Below are 14,751 nucleotides of genomic sequence, written 5' to 3'. Positions count from 1 at the left end.
AAGTCAAGTGTGGTTGTCCAATGAATAGACTGACCCACGCCATGGGAATGTGTAATTTCCACAAACAACATTATTTATCCGGAGTCGATACAATGGCAAGCACCCGTCTGTGGACAGTGAACAGCGGTCGTTCTATAGCCAGACTTGGCCCTGTCGCGGGAACGTGTAAGTTGCACAAATGGAACCAAGAACCGCCCGATTGGTTGTGTAAGCAGGGGAAACCCTTGAAATTCGACAATTATAAATGGGCGCATTGGGATGAAATAAATATATTTCACCCGATTGGAACTCAAGCTGACAGCGCAAACCCCCGCCTTGACACACTCAAGCGTATGAATTCCACACTAAAAATAACGTAGGCTACCCCGAACAATGTTTGGCTAAGTGCTTAAAATCCTTTTTCCCCCCTTCTTTCTCATTACAAATGTCCCAGCGTGACACCCAGGGGCACCGTCACCCTGGGCGACCATCAACAACACGGTGCAAAACAAAGGGGGGGAGGGGAGGAGGGGGGCTTCCCCCGGTGCATGCCATTGGTCGCGCTGGCGTGACGTACGTCGGGGTGGCCACGGAATTCCTCGGAAAAGCCGGCGGAAAGTCCTTGTAAGGGCACACGTGGCAGCCACGTTGCCAGGGGCGACGGGAGTAAACACCGCAGCCAAAACAAGGAACCCACGAGAACATTTGGCCCTTGCCAACACACACACAGCACTCGCTCCTGTTTTAACCGCAGATTTGAGTGTCCGTTAAAGTTTCGGAGTAAAAAAAAATAATGTAAACCGCATTACAGTAACGCTACACGTGTCGCCTACTGTAGTTCGACGGTGGCTTGTTACAGTAGAGCTCATAAAACCCTATACTTTAGGGTTGCATCATTAAACCGATTTAGATTATTAACGACCCTGTTAAATGTATGAAGGCCGCGAGTAATGTTTTCAACATGAATTACGTGCTCGGTTACCCGAGGCCTACCCTGACACAGGATCCCGCGAGACCACGGGCCTTGCCTGGTTTCCCTCCCGAAGAAAGCCGGCTGGGCCCGCGAGCTAAGAGGGGCCTTGACCGTCACCTCAACCCTTGCAAATTACACTTCAAACACAAGAGACTAACACAAGAGAGGTTTATTACAATACTATAACCGTTTATTGTTGGATTTAGATCACTTTAAAAATATTATTTAAGAATACATGTTGTTGTGACTTGCATAACAGACCTGTATAACAAGATCATTATTAAAAATAAACGTTACATACACACTTTTTTTAATAATTGTAATTAAAATATGGTTTAGGGTTGGGCACGTAGATAGGGGCCGGAGTTAACGATTTTGGTTGCTTGTGTTGCGATCGAAACGTGATATTTTTTATGATTTTTTTTATATCTACGTGGCTTTACTGAAAGACCCAAATAATATGAATAAGTACACTGACGACAAAAAAAACATCGTTAAAATCGGCGAGTGCAACACATAGACGTGAGTGACGATGGAACTTCGTGATGGGGTGGTTTTGTAGACGGGGCTGTGGCGATTGTTGTGGGGCTGTGGCGATTGTTGTAGAGTTGCCGCTGGTGAAAATTATGTGGAGGCTGACGAAGCTGATGCAGATAATGTAATTGATTATGGTTTTGATAATAGTAGTGACGTTCATTATGTAAATTCATGTTTATGTTGTGATTATTCAGATGTTGATAATGTTGACAACGATAATGTTTATGTTATTGATGATTGTAATTATGATGACGATATTAGTAATAGTGATGTTGGTATTTTTAGTCGAAGAGATCGTTGCTGCTGCTTCTATTGACGATCAGGAAAGTAATGACGACGTTGACCTCCCAGCATCACTTCAGACCACAGCGTGAGATAGCGCAAACCAACCACCTCCATCCTGGAAAAAGGATAACATTTCTAAAACATTATCATCGCCACCAACACGAGCAAGATCCCCATGATCAAAGTCAAATATTTGCCCTGCTCCAATGAGCATGGGGTAGTGGCTAGTCAACATTAGCAGCCCTGCCTGAGGGGTGGAAATTCCACATTCCTATAAGCGAATTAAGCCTCTTCATAGGATAGGATAGACACCGGTGGTGCTATTCAGATTGATCAATCTCAGAAGATGATCTAATGATCATGATGATGGACTGTGCTAACCCACTATTTTACAACTTTGAGCCGGGTCTTCTTACTCTGAATGTAATGCTTCATTGATTAAAATACATTTATTCACAGAAGACACATGCATTAAATCATAGTACTGATCATATTTGTCATATGAAAATTATATGAAATGTGAATGTAATCAGAGAAAAAACAACAGAACACACAAGACATACAATACAAATGAGATAACAAACATGAGATAGATTGATGATTGTGCCACATTACAAATCTGAATCGTTACAATTCATTGAAAGTTACGGGAAGTGATGAATCATTACACGCCTTGTTCTGACACATTGACACCCAGTCGAATACTAATGTGAGGAGAGTCATATGATACACGAGAAATCATGTTAGCAGTCATATGATACATTACGAGTCATACCTTGTTATCGGCACGATGAGATACAGTGTCCGATATAACACCAGCTCCCACGTCCACTCTGACAAAAAAACAGAGATCACATGTTTAGCCGTATGGACAGTTGGGATAAACAGCCCAATGTGTCAATATATTGCAGTACGAGGGCCTCCCCACATCGTGCAGGTCATGTGGATGACTTGATCATACTTCACCATGCTGGTCAGTGCCGGTTTGTGAATGTGGGGAGTACAGATATTGGAGCACATAAGTGCAGTACAGGAATTGAGTTATGTACTGCCGTCTGCTGCCCACTACATAACCCAGAAAAACTTAAGATTCGTAAGCACGTATTAATATCCACAAGCTCAAAGAGGTGGTGGTACCATTGATGCAATCCATGGCTGTGAGATTAACCAAGGTCACCAGGATCATTGCACAATGCAAACACCACTGCATCGCCAATCCCCAAAAATGCACACAAACACATACTCTTATGACACACACAAACAACCGTGTCATTATTGTGGATTATAAGTGGGTATAATCATTGCCACCCTATATGTGACAACTGTGTTTACACTACACAGGGCAGTTAAAGTCAGTGTCATCCTGCTCACACGAATGACGGACCACTCATCTTCATCGATGACCCCGAGCCGCTGGGGGAAATTCCACATTATCAAAGTGGTGGCCAGTCTTTTTACAGAATGGTAACCTCTGTTGTTGACTCCTCCCACAAAAACGATGCTATTCATTTGATCAACCTTGGAGGGATGATTTTGATGGTAATCCTAAGCCGAGTCAAACCCTGATTAAGGTTTGAACTGGAAATCGTTTGGTTTCAGTTGAACACTATGATAATAAGGATACCCAATCAGATAACTTGGCAAAGCCCTTATTGGAGCTCATCAGCAGCTCTTACACTCCATTAAATGACATCCTTACTGTGTGTGGGTCCTGGGTTTTCTTAAGTCTGGCAGCTCCATGGATACCTGTGGGAGTCTTTGCTGGGATCCTGAAAACAATACATAATTCATCTTTATTTGAGTTCATCAGCATGGTATGCCAGATGGTCACTCATTCGCCTCGCACACTCGGTGTCATTGGGGTTCACGAGTATAATACACTTGCTTTCATAAACAGACCCACTCATTATTAATCACATGGCTGAAAGCCTACTGCCACTTGCCTTAATGCCTGTGATAGTGGAGCTCATCAGCACGCCACATGCACTTATTTATTAACATAATCTGCAGTTGCCCTGATTTTGAAAACAAAATCATGATGCCGAGAAACACTTTCTCCTGTATTGGAGCTTAGCTTTACATGACCAGATTGTCAATGTCACCGAGTCGAGAATACGGACATGCATAAATTGTATTAGGCCCAATTATCATTACATGATCAGGAGCTAGAATACAGCGTAATGCTTCCACTCTTATTACAACTCCTAATTTTGACACAACCAACCCCTCTGCCACACTGTGACATTAATATTGGCTAAACATTTAATTGAGCTCATTACCCTGAAACCATCATAAATCTACTACCGCTCTAAATAGGGTTCATCACCACAGCCATCCTCTCATTGTCCCATTGTATTTATAATACTGACAACACAATGCTTTGTTAACATTGGGGGTCATCAAGACCTTGCCATTCCCACCTGAAAGTGTGGATCCTTCAGGACTCGGGGTTGAGAGGGAGGGGCGAGGAGGGAGGGGCGGGATGGGAGAGATGGGGGGAGAAACTGCCTCAGTTGTTGGGAGCTGTTGCTGCTGTAGCTGTTGGAGTCTGCCCCAAGCAGCTGCCTGTTGCAGCGACAGCTGCTCCACCTGCTGCAGCAGGGAAGACCTTGCAGCTGCCTCCTGCCCAGTTGTGTGGAGGGGAAGCAGATAACATTAGAAGCAGATAACATTAGAAGCAGAATCAATATCAGCAGTAGCAAAATATTGGCATTTTTATGACCAATGGAATTTGTATTTAGCATCTAAATGTGATCACTACTCCAGACGCTGTAAAGAAGGGGTGGGTGTTTTTTGTAAATAGAGGCATAAATAGGCAGAGGGAAAAGGGGAAGTCTTGAGCCTGGACTTGAACAGGGGCAAGGAATCAACAGGGTGGATTTAATGAGGTACGAGACATCCAGATCATGGGGGCAACAGAGAAGAATGAGCGACCTCCCACTGGAGGCATCATCATCATCTCACCTGTTTATCTCTCTCAGCATTTTTCTGTGACAGTTGTTGGGTTAGAACCTGAGCTGATTTCCCAGTAGTGCCTGAACATCAACACCAAGAAAGCAACCACAATACTAACATTGACAACTAAACCACCATCACAATAGTAAAAAAAACAATGTAAAAAGCTGTGTGATGGTAATGGGTTGGAGATGATCAGCTGAGTCACCGGGACTAGACGAGCTGAGCGATGCCAGTGTGTGCCTGACGGTCATCATCTCCTCCTCCACAGAGACAACATGATGCTGCAGACGAACCTGTAACACCAACAGCATAATAAGCAGTAGCTTCAAAACCATCATCAGCACCTATTAAAACGGTTGGCTATGTATGGTGGAACAGTTCAACATACATGCATATATATTACCTACATCACCACCACCACCAAAAGTTAAATAATTGACATCAGATAACATTATTTTCACACATCATTATCACAGTAGCACTGTCATCTTGAGTATTATGATCATTATTCACCTCATTGGTATCAACATCATCCTTATCAGAAACTACACGAAAATGTCATCAACATAATTTTCTAAATTTCACACAATGAACCTCACCATTTATCACACAAGGTCATACATTCATATTGTTAGCAAGCACCTAATAAGCACAGCCATGTGACCACCAAGCACACCGAAAGGTGCTGTTCGTGCAGAGCGAAAGGCAGCATATGGTACCTGCAGGAGAGCGATGTCATCGCGGGTTGACATCATCTCGGCTGTAATGGCGAGGAGGAGGGATCGCTCCTCACGCAGACGAGACACCTCGTTCCGGGTCTACCAAATAGCACCATCAACACCGTAGGCATTAGTAACATTTATATAACCATTATTAGCATCATTGTCAACAGAATCAATGATAACAATCATAATTAGTAACATCATTAAAATCATGACCACGCATTAATATGAGCATCATATTCACTACCACCATCACTACCAACAACACCACCATCACCGAAAACACCACTACCCATACCCACCACCGCCAGGATAACCATCAACACCTCAGTGAGTAGTGATGTCACTTTTTCCAAGTTTCTCAGTGCAGCCTCTGCGTAGACCCACGGAGAAAGAGATTTTGGAGTCAAGGACTCCAAGTCTCTAGCATCTGGGGAGGCAGATGCTGGAGACTCGGAGACACCTATGTCCGTGCGTCCACACTCCTTTACAGCAATCTCCAGTCGGGACAAAAGCTGATGAACTTTAGAGGCCAATTCTGGATCTGCATAAAGGTGGAGGGAAAGGGAAAAGCATTTGCACAGTTGCTCAGTGTCACACAAAAACCCTTGCAATGTCGTAAATATTATTATTGCTAAATGATTGATAAAACCATAATCACCATCACTGAATTATAAAAAAAAAAAACTCCACCATCATCATCCCTCTGGGGTTGATTAAATGAGTGGCACTCTTTTGTCTTAATTCAAAAGTAATCATTTTCTTATGGAACAAGTGGCTCCCACCAGGGGAATGTGGACTTTCCACCACTCCCTCAGGGCTGTCAACAGAGATGAGTGGAACCACCTAGGCTTTGAATAATAATTTCACAAAAACAATATCTCACACAATAACAATAATTATATTCAATTTATCCAGGAAAGCTACAATAATATTCTCAAGGAGGAACCTGCATTCGGATGTTTAGTGTATTCCTTTTTAAGGAGCATTTGCATATGGGAGGACACTGCAGCACCCGGAGATAACCCATGCATGTGAAGGGAAAATACTCCCAAGGTATCTGTTCATGAACTCAGTCTGAGCCTTGGGTCTGGGTGTCTTTTTGTGGGTTCATTACGGCTGTGTAGAATTTAGGAAGATGATGCTATGTTAATAAATGGTCATATTGGAGATGCTAAGCCATCTGTAATGAGGTCCTGGGTTCAAGCCTTGAGCGTGGGTGGCTCCCAGGAGGATAGTAATGGCCATGTCAGGTTTATAGATTATAATATCAGACATTCAGCTTGCACCACTGAGCTCAAGCTGCGGGGATTAGTCTCTCTTACATGGCCATTACGAATCACTGAGTCAGCAACACTCGATCCCAGGGTGCGAACCTTGAAACTGGACCTCAGCGGTGCTGGTAATGTGTCTTCTCACCCTAGCGTGTACTTCCAATACCATGATCACAACAAATATCTTACCCTCAAAGTTACTATGCTTTCTGCTGCTGCTATCGATGCTGCTGTTGTTGTTGCTGTTGTTGTGACGTGAGTCTTTCTGTGGGAGGGTGTGTTCGTTGTTTGCTGGGAGGCTCCCACCATCCTCCTTTGACTCTCCCTGGCAGAGTCGTGAGGCCACGCGCTGCACAGCTTCCGTGTTGTTAAGAGCGGCTGTGAATACACGTGCCCATATTGATGTACAGTACACACAGACATCCAAATATCTATATAGTATTTTGCGGGTGAACCATCTAAATTATGTTCTACATGTTTGTAACTAGGAAAATCTAAACATTTCGAATTTTTTCCCACAATCACTGTAATGTTGTCATTAGAACAAGCCTGAAAAATCACTTCAGAGTATTTCAATGCTAAAGAAATTCCAACGTGTACCAAACATCCTAAATGTGTGGTTTATAGAGAAGAGCCATCTGTTTTTGGGCTGAATTTTCCTTGAAGTTTCAACTTGGGCCCAATTTAGGATAGTGCTGCCTAGAGCTGGTCTAGGAAAATACAGCCTGGGCCTGTACTAAATGAGAAGCCCCTGACCTCCACGGGGGTTCGGCTGCGAAGAGGGAGTCACATCCAGGTCTTCGTCTGATTGGATGGATCGTGGGTTATGTGATCCCTTCCAATGATGTTCAGCTTCGCTCCCAATGTCGTTCAAAGCCTGAATGTGAGAGGTATATTTACACCCACACGCAAATATGCACACGTGTATAAACACACACCAATATGTACACACATACACACAAATATTACACACATCACAAATAACGATGTATAGAGTAATATAGTCACCAACTTAGACATTTCTTCCAGGAGAAATAAAGTGCATCCCGCAAAATATATTAGTAGGTAGGTTGATGTGATGTCACATATATAGACATACATACACCCATTTAAACTAGGAAAACTTTTTAAAAGCTATTTTATTTTACCAGGTAAGGCCCAATAAGCGACCTGGCTACAAATAATAGGTAAACAAAGTGACTTATCACGTGGAAATTTATAGCGGCTAAATACTCTAAACACATGTTTATAAACGTGGAGAGAAAAACCGGAGGACCCGGAAAAAAATACAATCGACCACGCGGAGAACATGCAAATTCCAACTATATAGTCGTCGGGGTTGGGATTGAACCCACAGGGTAGAACAATTCCCCCAACTTACATTTCAAACACTTTTTGAGGCTAAAGACATTTGCACAGTTTAATTTAATGTTAATTGGCTGATGTTGTGGTGTATGAAAGTGTAGTGAAGTTTAAATGCTATGGTAGTGTGATTGTCAGGGCTAGTGTATGGACAAGGTACTGTACTGTCATATCAATATTATGAATACTGTTAGTGCTGAACGTAATGCCAGAGCTGTGAATATCTGCGCCACGACTATCATGTTTTGTGTAGAACAGTATTAGTATGTTGGCTAGTGTCGCGTGAATATCTGGGCTGGAGTAGTACATGTGTAGGGATAAAGCAATATTGTGTAGTGTGTCAGGACTATAGCGATTACTGTGGCACCGTGTTAGTGCTGTAGCTCACCCGTGTTGCCATGACGGATTCACTGAGCAGGGAAAGCTGAGTGCGGCAAGGGGGTGGTGAGGCTAGGAGAGGGTCATACGAGGTCACGCCAGGGGCACGGGTCACGGCTGGGAAACCTGCACAAATACACACGAGACGTACATGAGACAAACACATACGTACACAGATACATACCTATGGGTGTATAGATGGAGACATTCACATATAATGAAGACAAACATACATACAGAGCTACATAAATGGGCACATTGACGTAGACTCACGCATACACAAACATACATATCGACACAAAGATACATATAGAAACAGAGACATATGAGCAATATATATAGAGACAAACATACAAGTGTATAGAAATGCTAACATAACAACATACATAAAATATGCATCTCTGATTTCACCTCATGACATCATGATTGATCAGGTCAGCCCAGGTGAACATGTGCTGAATGGGACAGGAATGGGATCCTGGGGGCTGACATTTTCAACTCCTTGGTGTCAAATCGGCTGGGCTGGCATGGGACCACGAGCTGAGTGGGTGAGCTAGCGATTGCTCGATTTCATAAGTTGGTGAGTTTGTGAATGGGTGAGTTGTTGAGGGAGTGAGTTGGTGGGTAATTTGGTGAGTGGGTGACATTGTGAGGTGGAGAATTGGTGAAGAGGTGATTTGGAGAGGGCATCGGTTGGTCAGAGGGCATCAGTTATACAAACCAGCGTGTCGGAAGAGTCTTTCTCCAAACACACCCCTCGCATCCACCAGTGTTTGATCCGATTTTGACAGAACATCATGAATATCTCTCCATGGAGAGAGAACCTAGAGCACAAACGCAGGGAAGCATGGATGGAGAGGTTTTGTAAACACACACTCACAGATACATGCAAAGATCCCCCGTATAGCCTTAATGTAATAGACTTTTGGGGCAAGTGTTGTAAGCAAGCACATATTACTAGCCAGCACAGCGCACGAGAGGGTGATGTGGCCAGGACCATGGTCAGCTTCCTTTTTCTCCCCTTTACTGAACATACCAGGTGCTCATTTATGGCCGAATCGACCTAGCAGGGGTCCAGAAGGGGTTCAGATATCACTTGATGGATTGATAGTGCAGTGTTATACTACAATACCATTGTGCCAGGCTGGATGCACTTTGAGCCCACATGAAGTGTTGAAGGCTGGCAGGTCACGGGACAGACGGAGGTGTTATGGGCTGATAGAGATGACTGACAGATGCACCACCTGTGCTCCCCACTGCCAACTGTGGTACACACACTCACAGATATACTGACCTCCCGTGTTACCATTGCGTTGTGCGATCCTGATCCACGAGACCAGGGCCGAGTTTCATTTGATGATCGGGAATTCTCGCGACGCTTCTCCTGCCAACGAAAATGCATAAAGGTTCATGATGGACATGTCAGAAACATCGATCCAGGACCAATAAGGCTGATAAGGATACACTTCACCAACACGGCAGAGATCCAAGATTTAAGGTTCAATCCCAGGGATTGGGTGTAAATCTGTAAGATGGTTTATAATGATTATATCACACCAGCGATATTGACACAAAGCCAACACTCTTAAAATCCCAGGTTAATGCTCTGGGTCAGGTGTGTGCCTCTCTCAGAGGGTTCATAATGAGAATGTCTGAGACACTAAGCAAACACTGCCTTTGTCCTGGGTTTGAACAATGGGTTTGTGTGTGTTTATTAGAAGGGTTCAAAATGGGAGTGTCAGGTTTATAATTGTCATTTTAGGCAAGGCTTTGCCAAAAATATTGACTAAATGAGTGTGACCGGCACTCATTCATCTGTAACCCTGAGCCAGTGATGGAAATTCCACATTTTCATGGCAGGCTAAAAGCAGTCTGGTTATAGGATTTCTAATATCATCAACAAGCAAAGCTTAATCTTGATTTGAAGCAAAGCTTAACAGGGGGTAACTTACAAAGATAAGGTTAAAGGCCTAGTGTGGGAGCTTGCCAGTACACCATCCCACCCTTAGAGCTACTCAGACATGAAAAAATCCTCACCATCTCCTGAGGGGTGGCACGGTATACGGTGAGGTCAGAGACAGTGTCCTGTAACACGCAAATAAAAACAATGATAACCAGTGCAGCTGCATTTGTCTCGTCAGTGATAAAGTTAACACACCATACCAGGTACTTATTTAAGGCTGAGTTGATCTCCCTATGGGAGGCCCAGAACAGGTTCGGGTATCACCGGCCACTAAGTCATATCAGAACCTATTAGCCGTGGCCGGTAATATAACCCAGGTTTGTAGTACAGTGCGCCAGAATTTTGCCACCGAATATACTCTACACACACTAAAGACAGACACATCCTGCCCACAAACGGGCAGGCTGGGTGGGCAATTTCATTATACTTCACCATATTGGCGAAGGCGACTGAATTTACGATGCTGCCCTCTGCTGCCTACACTGAAGCCCCACAGACACTTATTCTTCTTGGAACTGACTTTTGGAAATAAAACAATCGAGTTTTTTTTCATTTCAGCCAAATTGTAGTTTTTTGGGGTGGGAGGGGGGTAGTGACTTGTTAGTTTTCGTAGTTCTTGTCAATTACATTGATATAAAAAAAAAATCACATTTCTCGAGGTATTGCATACCTGTCAAGCCCTTATCAGCGCCTACCTTATTACAGATCAATTCAGACCCTATTGGTCACACCGTGCCCTTTTAAATCCCAAAGTTTATCCTACAAAGTCCCATCACAAGGGAGAAACACAAACAAATAGACATTTTTGTTGTTGTTGTTGCCCGCATTGAAACGTTTGTATGCCGTATGAACCTGAAAACTCAATTTCCCTGTACGAGAATGAGGGTAAACCGTATGGGTTGACAGGATATGGTATTTTCTTATTTTCCACAGTAAGCTCGCGTCGCGGGGAAACTCACGTCCCACTCCGGCCTCCGTGTCGCTGTCTTCATCCGCAGCGGCCGACTCCGCGAGGACGGTGGAGGCATCACCACTGTGGAGGAGAAACGCCACCTTCCTTGAGGGGACATCCATTGAGTAGGTACGCAAACTTCTGACAAAACTTGAGCCCCCCTCCCTGTACGCACGCGGACTTTTTACATCCCCCCCCCCACATGCGTGCGTACGCTTGACGCACCCCCCACCCCGAATCCTATAGAACGACCGATATTTAATCCACGCAGAAACGATCAAGGATTAATAATATTAACGTGTTTAAGCAAACATAGTCCACCTCCGGCTGCATTAAAGAATTAAGTTGCCTACCTTGGCCACTTATTTTGCCGAGCTGTGTGATAGCTGCAGTCAGGGGCACGGTGACACACGAAGTTACACCTCTCCCACAGTCCCACTTCTCCCGCTAGTACTTGTTGTCTGACAACTGAAGACACTGAACTGTGGCTCATTTGAAGGCCAATGTAGACAAATTATTATCGAGGCTTCACCCCCCCCCCCCCCCCCCGTTTCCTATGCGTACGCGCATTGTCAGTAGACCCCCCATACGCAAGCTACGCATTTGGGTTAACCCCCCATTTTGACTGCAAGTATTGTGGTTAATGCAGACATGAATCCTCGTAAAAAGGTTTTAGTTTTGTTGCCAGAAAAAAGGGGAACACCCCTATTATTATTATAATACTTTGGTACTGGCAAAGGAGGTCTAATGAGGAGCCCTAAAGTCTGGCCCTGTGAGCCTCAAACCTCGCCAATGCTCTCCGAGCAAGCCTTAGTGTTGGCTATACGAGCCACGGCCCATTGCAGCTAACATAGGGCACGTCTTGCCCAACACTCGGCCCCCTGACAAGAGAAGCCGCCTTCTGTGTGTTGCCCTTTGTATACTCTTAGGTGTTTTCGGTAAAGTCACGTAGGAAAAAATAAGTAATAAAAATAATAGAAATGAAATAATTATGTAATCAGTATTTCCAAGATTTCATTATTTATCTGAAAACATTATATAACCTAAGAGTATGAATCCTTACAGTCACGAAAGCTTCAAATCTAGAATTGCCCTTTGTGTGTTGACCTTTTAAACGTCCCCCCCCCTATGGCGCTCGGTGCCGGCTGCGCACCCGAAGTTGTGTAAACGATCTCTCCCTTGGGGGTGGTAAAGTCTGTCCGCCTGATGAGGCCGGTTGTAATAGTTACCGGTGAGTAAACGTCGTCCTCGGATCTGTAAAATGTTGTGGATTTGCTTCTTTCAACACGCCGCGCTCTCGTCACGAATTGGCGCCTTCTGTTTACGTGGACTACGAAGCTGACGACTTTGGGCCGTGTCGGGTTTTAACGACACAACATATACGCGATCTCACCCAACAACAACAACAACAAAACCCCACCTCTGTTGTGGACGACCTTCTTCTACAACCAACCTCCTTCCACCTTCCGCCGAACTTTCAGCCTCTGAACGCCGCCGCCGTCGTCGTCGTTTGAAGCGCGCGCTCACAGCGCGGGCCCCGATGACGTCACCGCCGCAAGCTTTACAGCGATGACGTCGTGTAAACGCATCGCGGGTGACGTCACGATGACACCGTTATTACGTGGGGTGGAGGGGGGTGCGGTTTGCTGCGTCTTATAATCCGGCAGGGTGGCGCGTGTGTTATATTTTGTGTTTTATGTGGTGTGTTATGTTTGTGTGTTCGGTTTTGTGTCCTGGTTTGTGTGTTGTTTTATGCGTGTGAGTTTGTGTTTTTTGTGTTGTGCGTTTTGTGTTGTGTTACACGTGTGTATTGTGTTGTGTGTATTGTGTTGTGTTTTACGTGTGTATTGTGTGTGTTATGTGTGTTGTGTGTGGGGAGCGATAGTGTCGTAGCGGTTAGCGCAGAGTGCGCTACGAACCTGGCACACCCGAGTTCGATTCCCGCTCACCGCGACGAACATCTCAACCTGTCATGGGCCACCCCTAGGTTGACTGAGCCTAAAATGTGTCACTGGTGTGGTGTGTAGTAAAGGTCAGTCCCTCCAGAAAAACGCGGAGTTTTTTGGTGATTGTTGCGGGCAAAAATCGTTGATTATGCGGCACGTTTTCTTAAAAAATGCGATGGAATATGCGGGATATTTATGCAATTTTATGCGATTAAATTGCGGGAACTTGCAAAAATTGCGGGAACTTGCAAAAACTGCGGTTTGATGAAAAAGAGAAAAAAAAAGTGATTCCCCCAACACCCTATTCACTAGGCTACTACTTTAATGTAAAGAGTCATTTCTTATTACTTCCTATGATAAGCAAGCATACTACATCACAGAAAGTGCTGGGAATATTTAAGTTCTCATCTTGTTTTATTTCAGACCTTAACAAACAGATGGCTCAAACTTACAAAACATTGAGTCGAACAAGTTCTGTAGCTTTACAAAATGAATATGCTACAACTTCTGTAAAAATGAATAAATAAAATATTAAAAAATAAAATGTGTGCTTCCTGTTTTACAGAGGTAGCTATGCAAAATAATTTGCCCCCACTGTCATGTAACACACTGGGGAACTGCTTTGCGTGGTCTTTTGCGCTTATGTTTGTTGGCAAATGAGAAAGATGTGCGGGCTTCATCATGGTTTCATTGGCATCGCGGGGTTTGCAGCTTTTCAATGATGTCGCGTAATGAGTGACGTCACTTCATAACGTTCCCATGGCAACAGGGGAAATGGCTGCGCTTGTGTGAAGTAAACGCAACATTTTTCAACTTTCTGCTAAGATATATGTGACTTTTTGCAACGAAAATGCGGGGATTATGAAATCATGCAAGCCCGCATATTTTGCGCGCGGAAATCTGCAATTTATGCGGCGAAAGTGCGGCGTATTAGAAAAAACGCGCCCCCCGCATAAATATGCGGACTTTGGCTGATTTTTTCGTGAAATCTTGCGATCGCATAATCGCGTTTTTCTGGAGGGACTGAAAGGTGGCCACGAGTGGGGGGTGCACGGTGTCCCTTGTGGGACTCTGCTGGACAACTGTGAAAAAGAGATTTATAGTTCATCCGATTCCTCCAGTCCAGTGTAATACATAATTAAGATTCTCGTTTGGGCCGTCCATAAATGACGTCACGCGATTTTGGACGATTTTTGACCCCCCTCGTCACACGGCGTCACAAAGTCAGACCCAGCTTAAATGACGTCACAAAGCTCTGCCCCCCCCCCCAAAATAAAACATGCTTCAAATCGCTTTAAACTATTGTCATTGTAGTGCGTATTTAATGTGGCGCTGCACTCTGATGTTGTAGGAGAAAACATTAAGTCTAATTAAGTAGAATGTGATGGGACGTCACATCTCAAACCCCCCCTCGTCACAAAT

At 44.3% G+C, this 14,751-nt stretch overlaps 1 protein-coding gene across 1 annotated transcript; it reads right to left on the bottom strand.

The window, feature by feature from the left end:
• Nucleotides 1-1,120: 1,120 nt before the first annotated feature.
• SPICE1 (spindle and centriole associated protein 1) lies at nucleotides 1,121-12,941 on the bottom strand. Its single transcript, XM_078623219.1, has 16 exons — nucleotides 12,804-12,941; nucleotides 11,391-11,464; nucleotides 10,506-10,553; nucleotides 9,763-9,852; nucleotides 9,190-9,292; nucleotides 8,479-8,594; nucleotides 7,485-7,605; nucleotides 6,918-7,106; nucleotides 5,781-5,998; nucleotides 5,452-5,550; nucleotides 4,938-5,025; nucleotides 4,739-4,809; nucleotides 4,195-4,396; nucleotides 3,474-3,543; nucleotides 2,550-2,607; nucleotides 1,121-1,889 (listed from the first exon to the last, which is right to left on the bottom strand). The coding sequence occupies exons 2-16, from the start codon at nucleotides 11,457-11,459 to the stop codon at nucleotides 1,848-1,850; spliced, it is 1,584 nt and encodes a 527-aa protein (XP_078479345.1). The 5' UTR covers nucleotides 11,460-11,464; nucleotides 12,804-12,941; the 3' UTR covers nucleotides 1,121-1,847.
• Nucleotides 12,942-14,751: the final 1,810 nt, after the last annotated feature.

The sequence above is a fragment of the Lampetra planeri genome, chromosome 3 (genome assembly GCF_965212315.1).
Source record: "Lampetra planeri chromosome 3, kcLamPlan1.2.h2, whole genome shotgun sequence".
Classification (NCBI taxonomy): Eukaryota; Metazoa; Chordata; class Hyperoartia; order Petromyzontiformes; family Petromyzontidae; genus Lampetra; species Lampetra planeri.
This window is presented reverse-complemented; position numbering and strand designations above follow the sequence as displayed.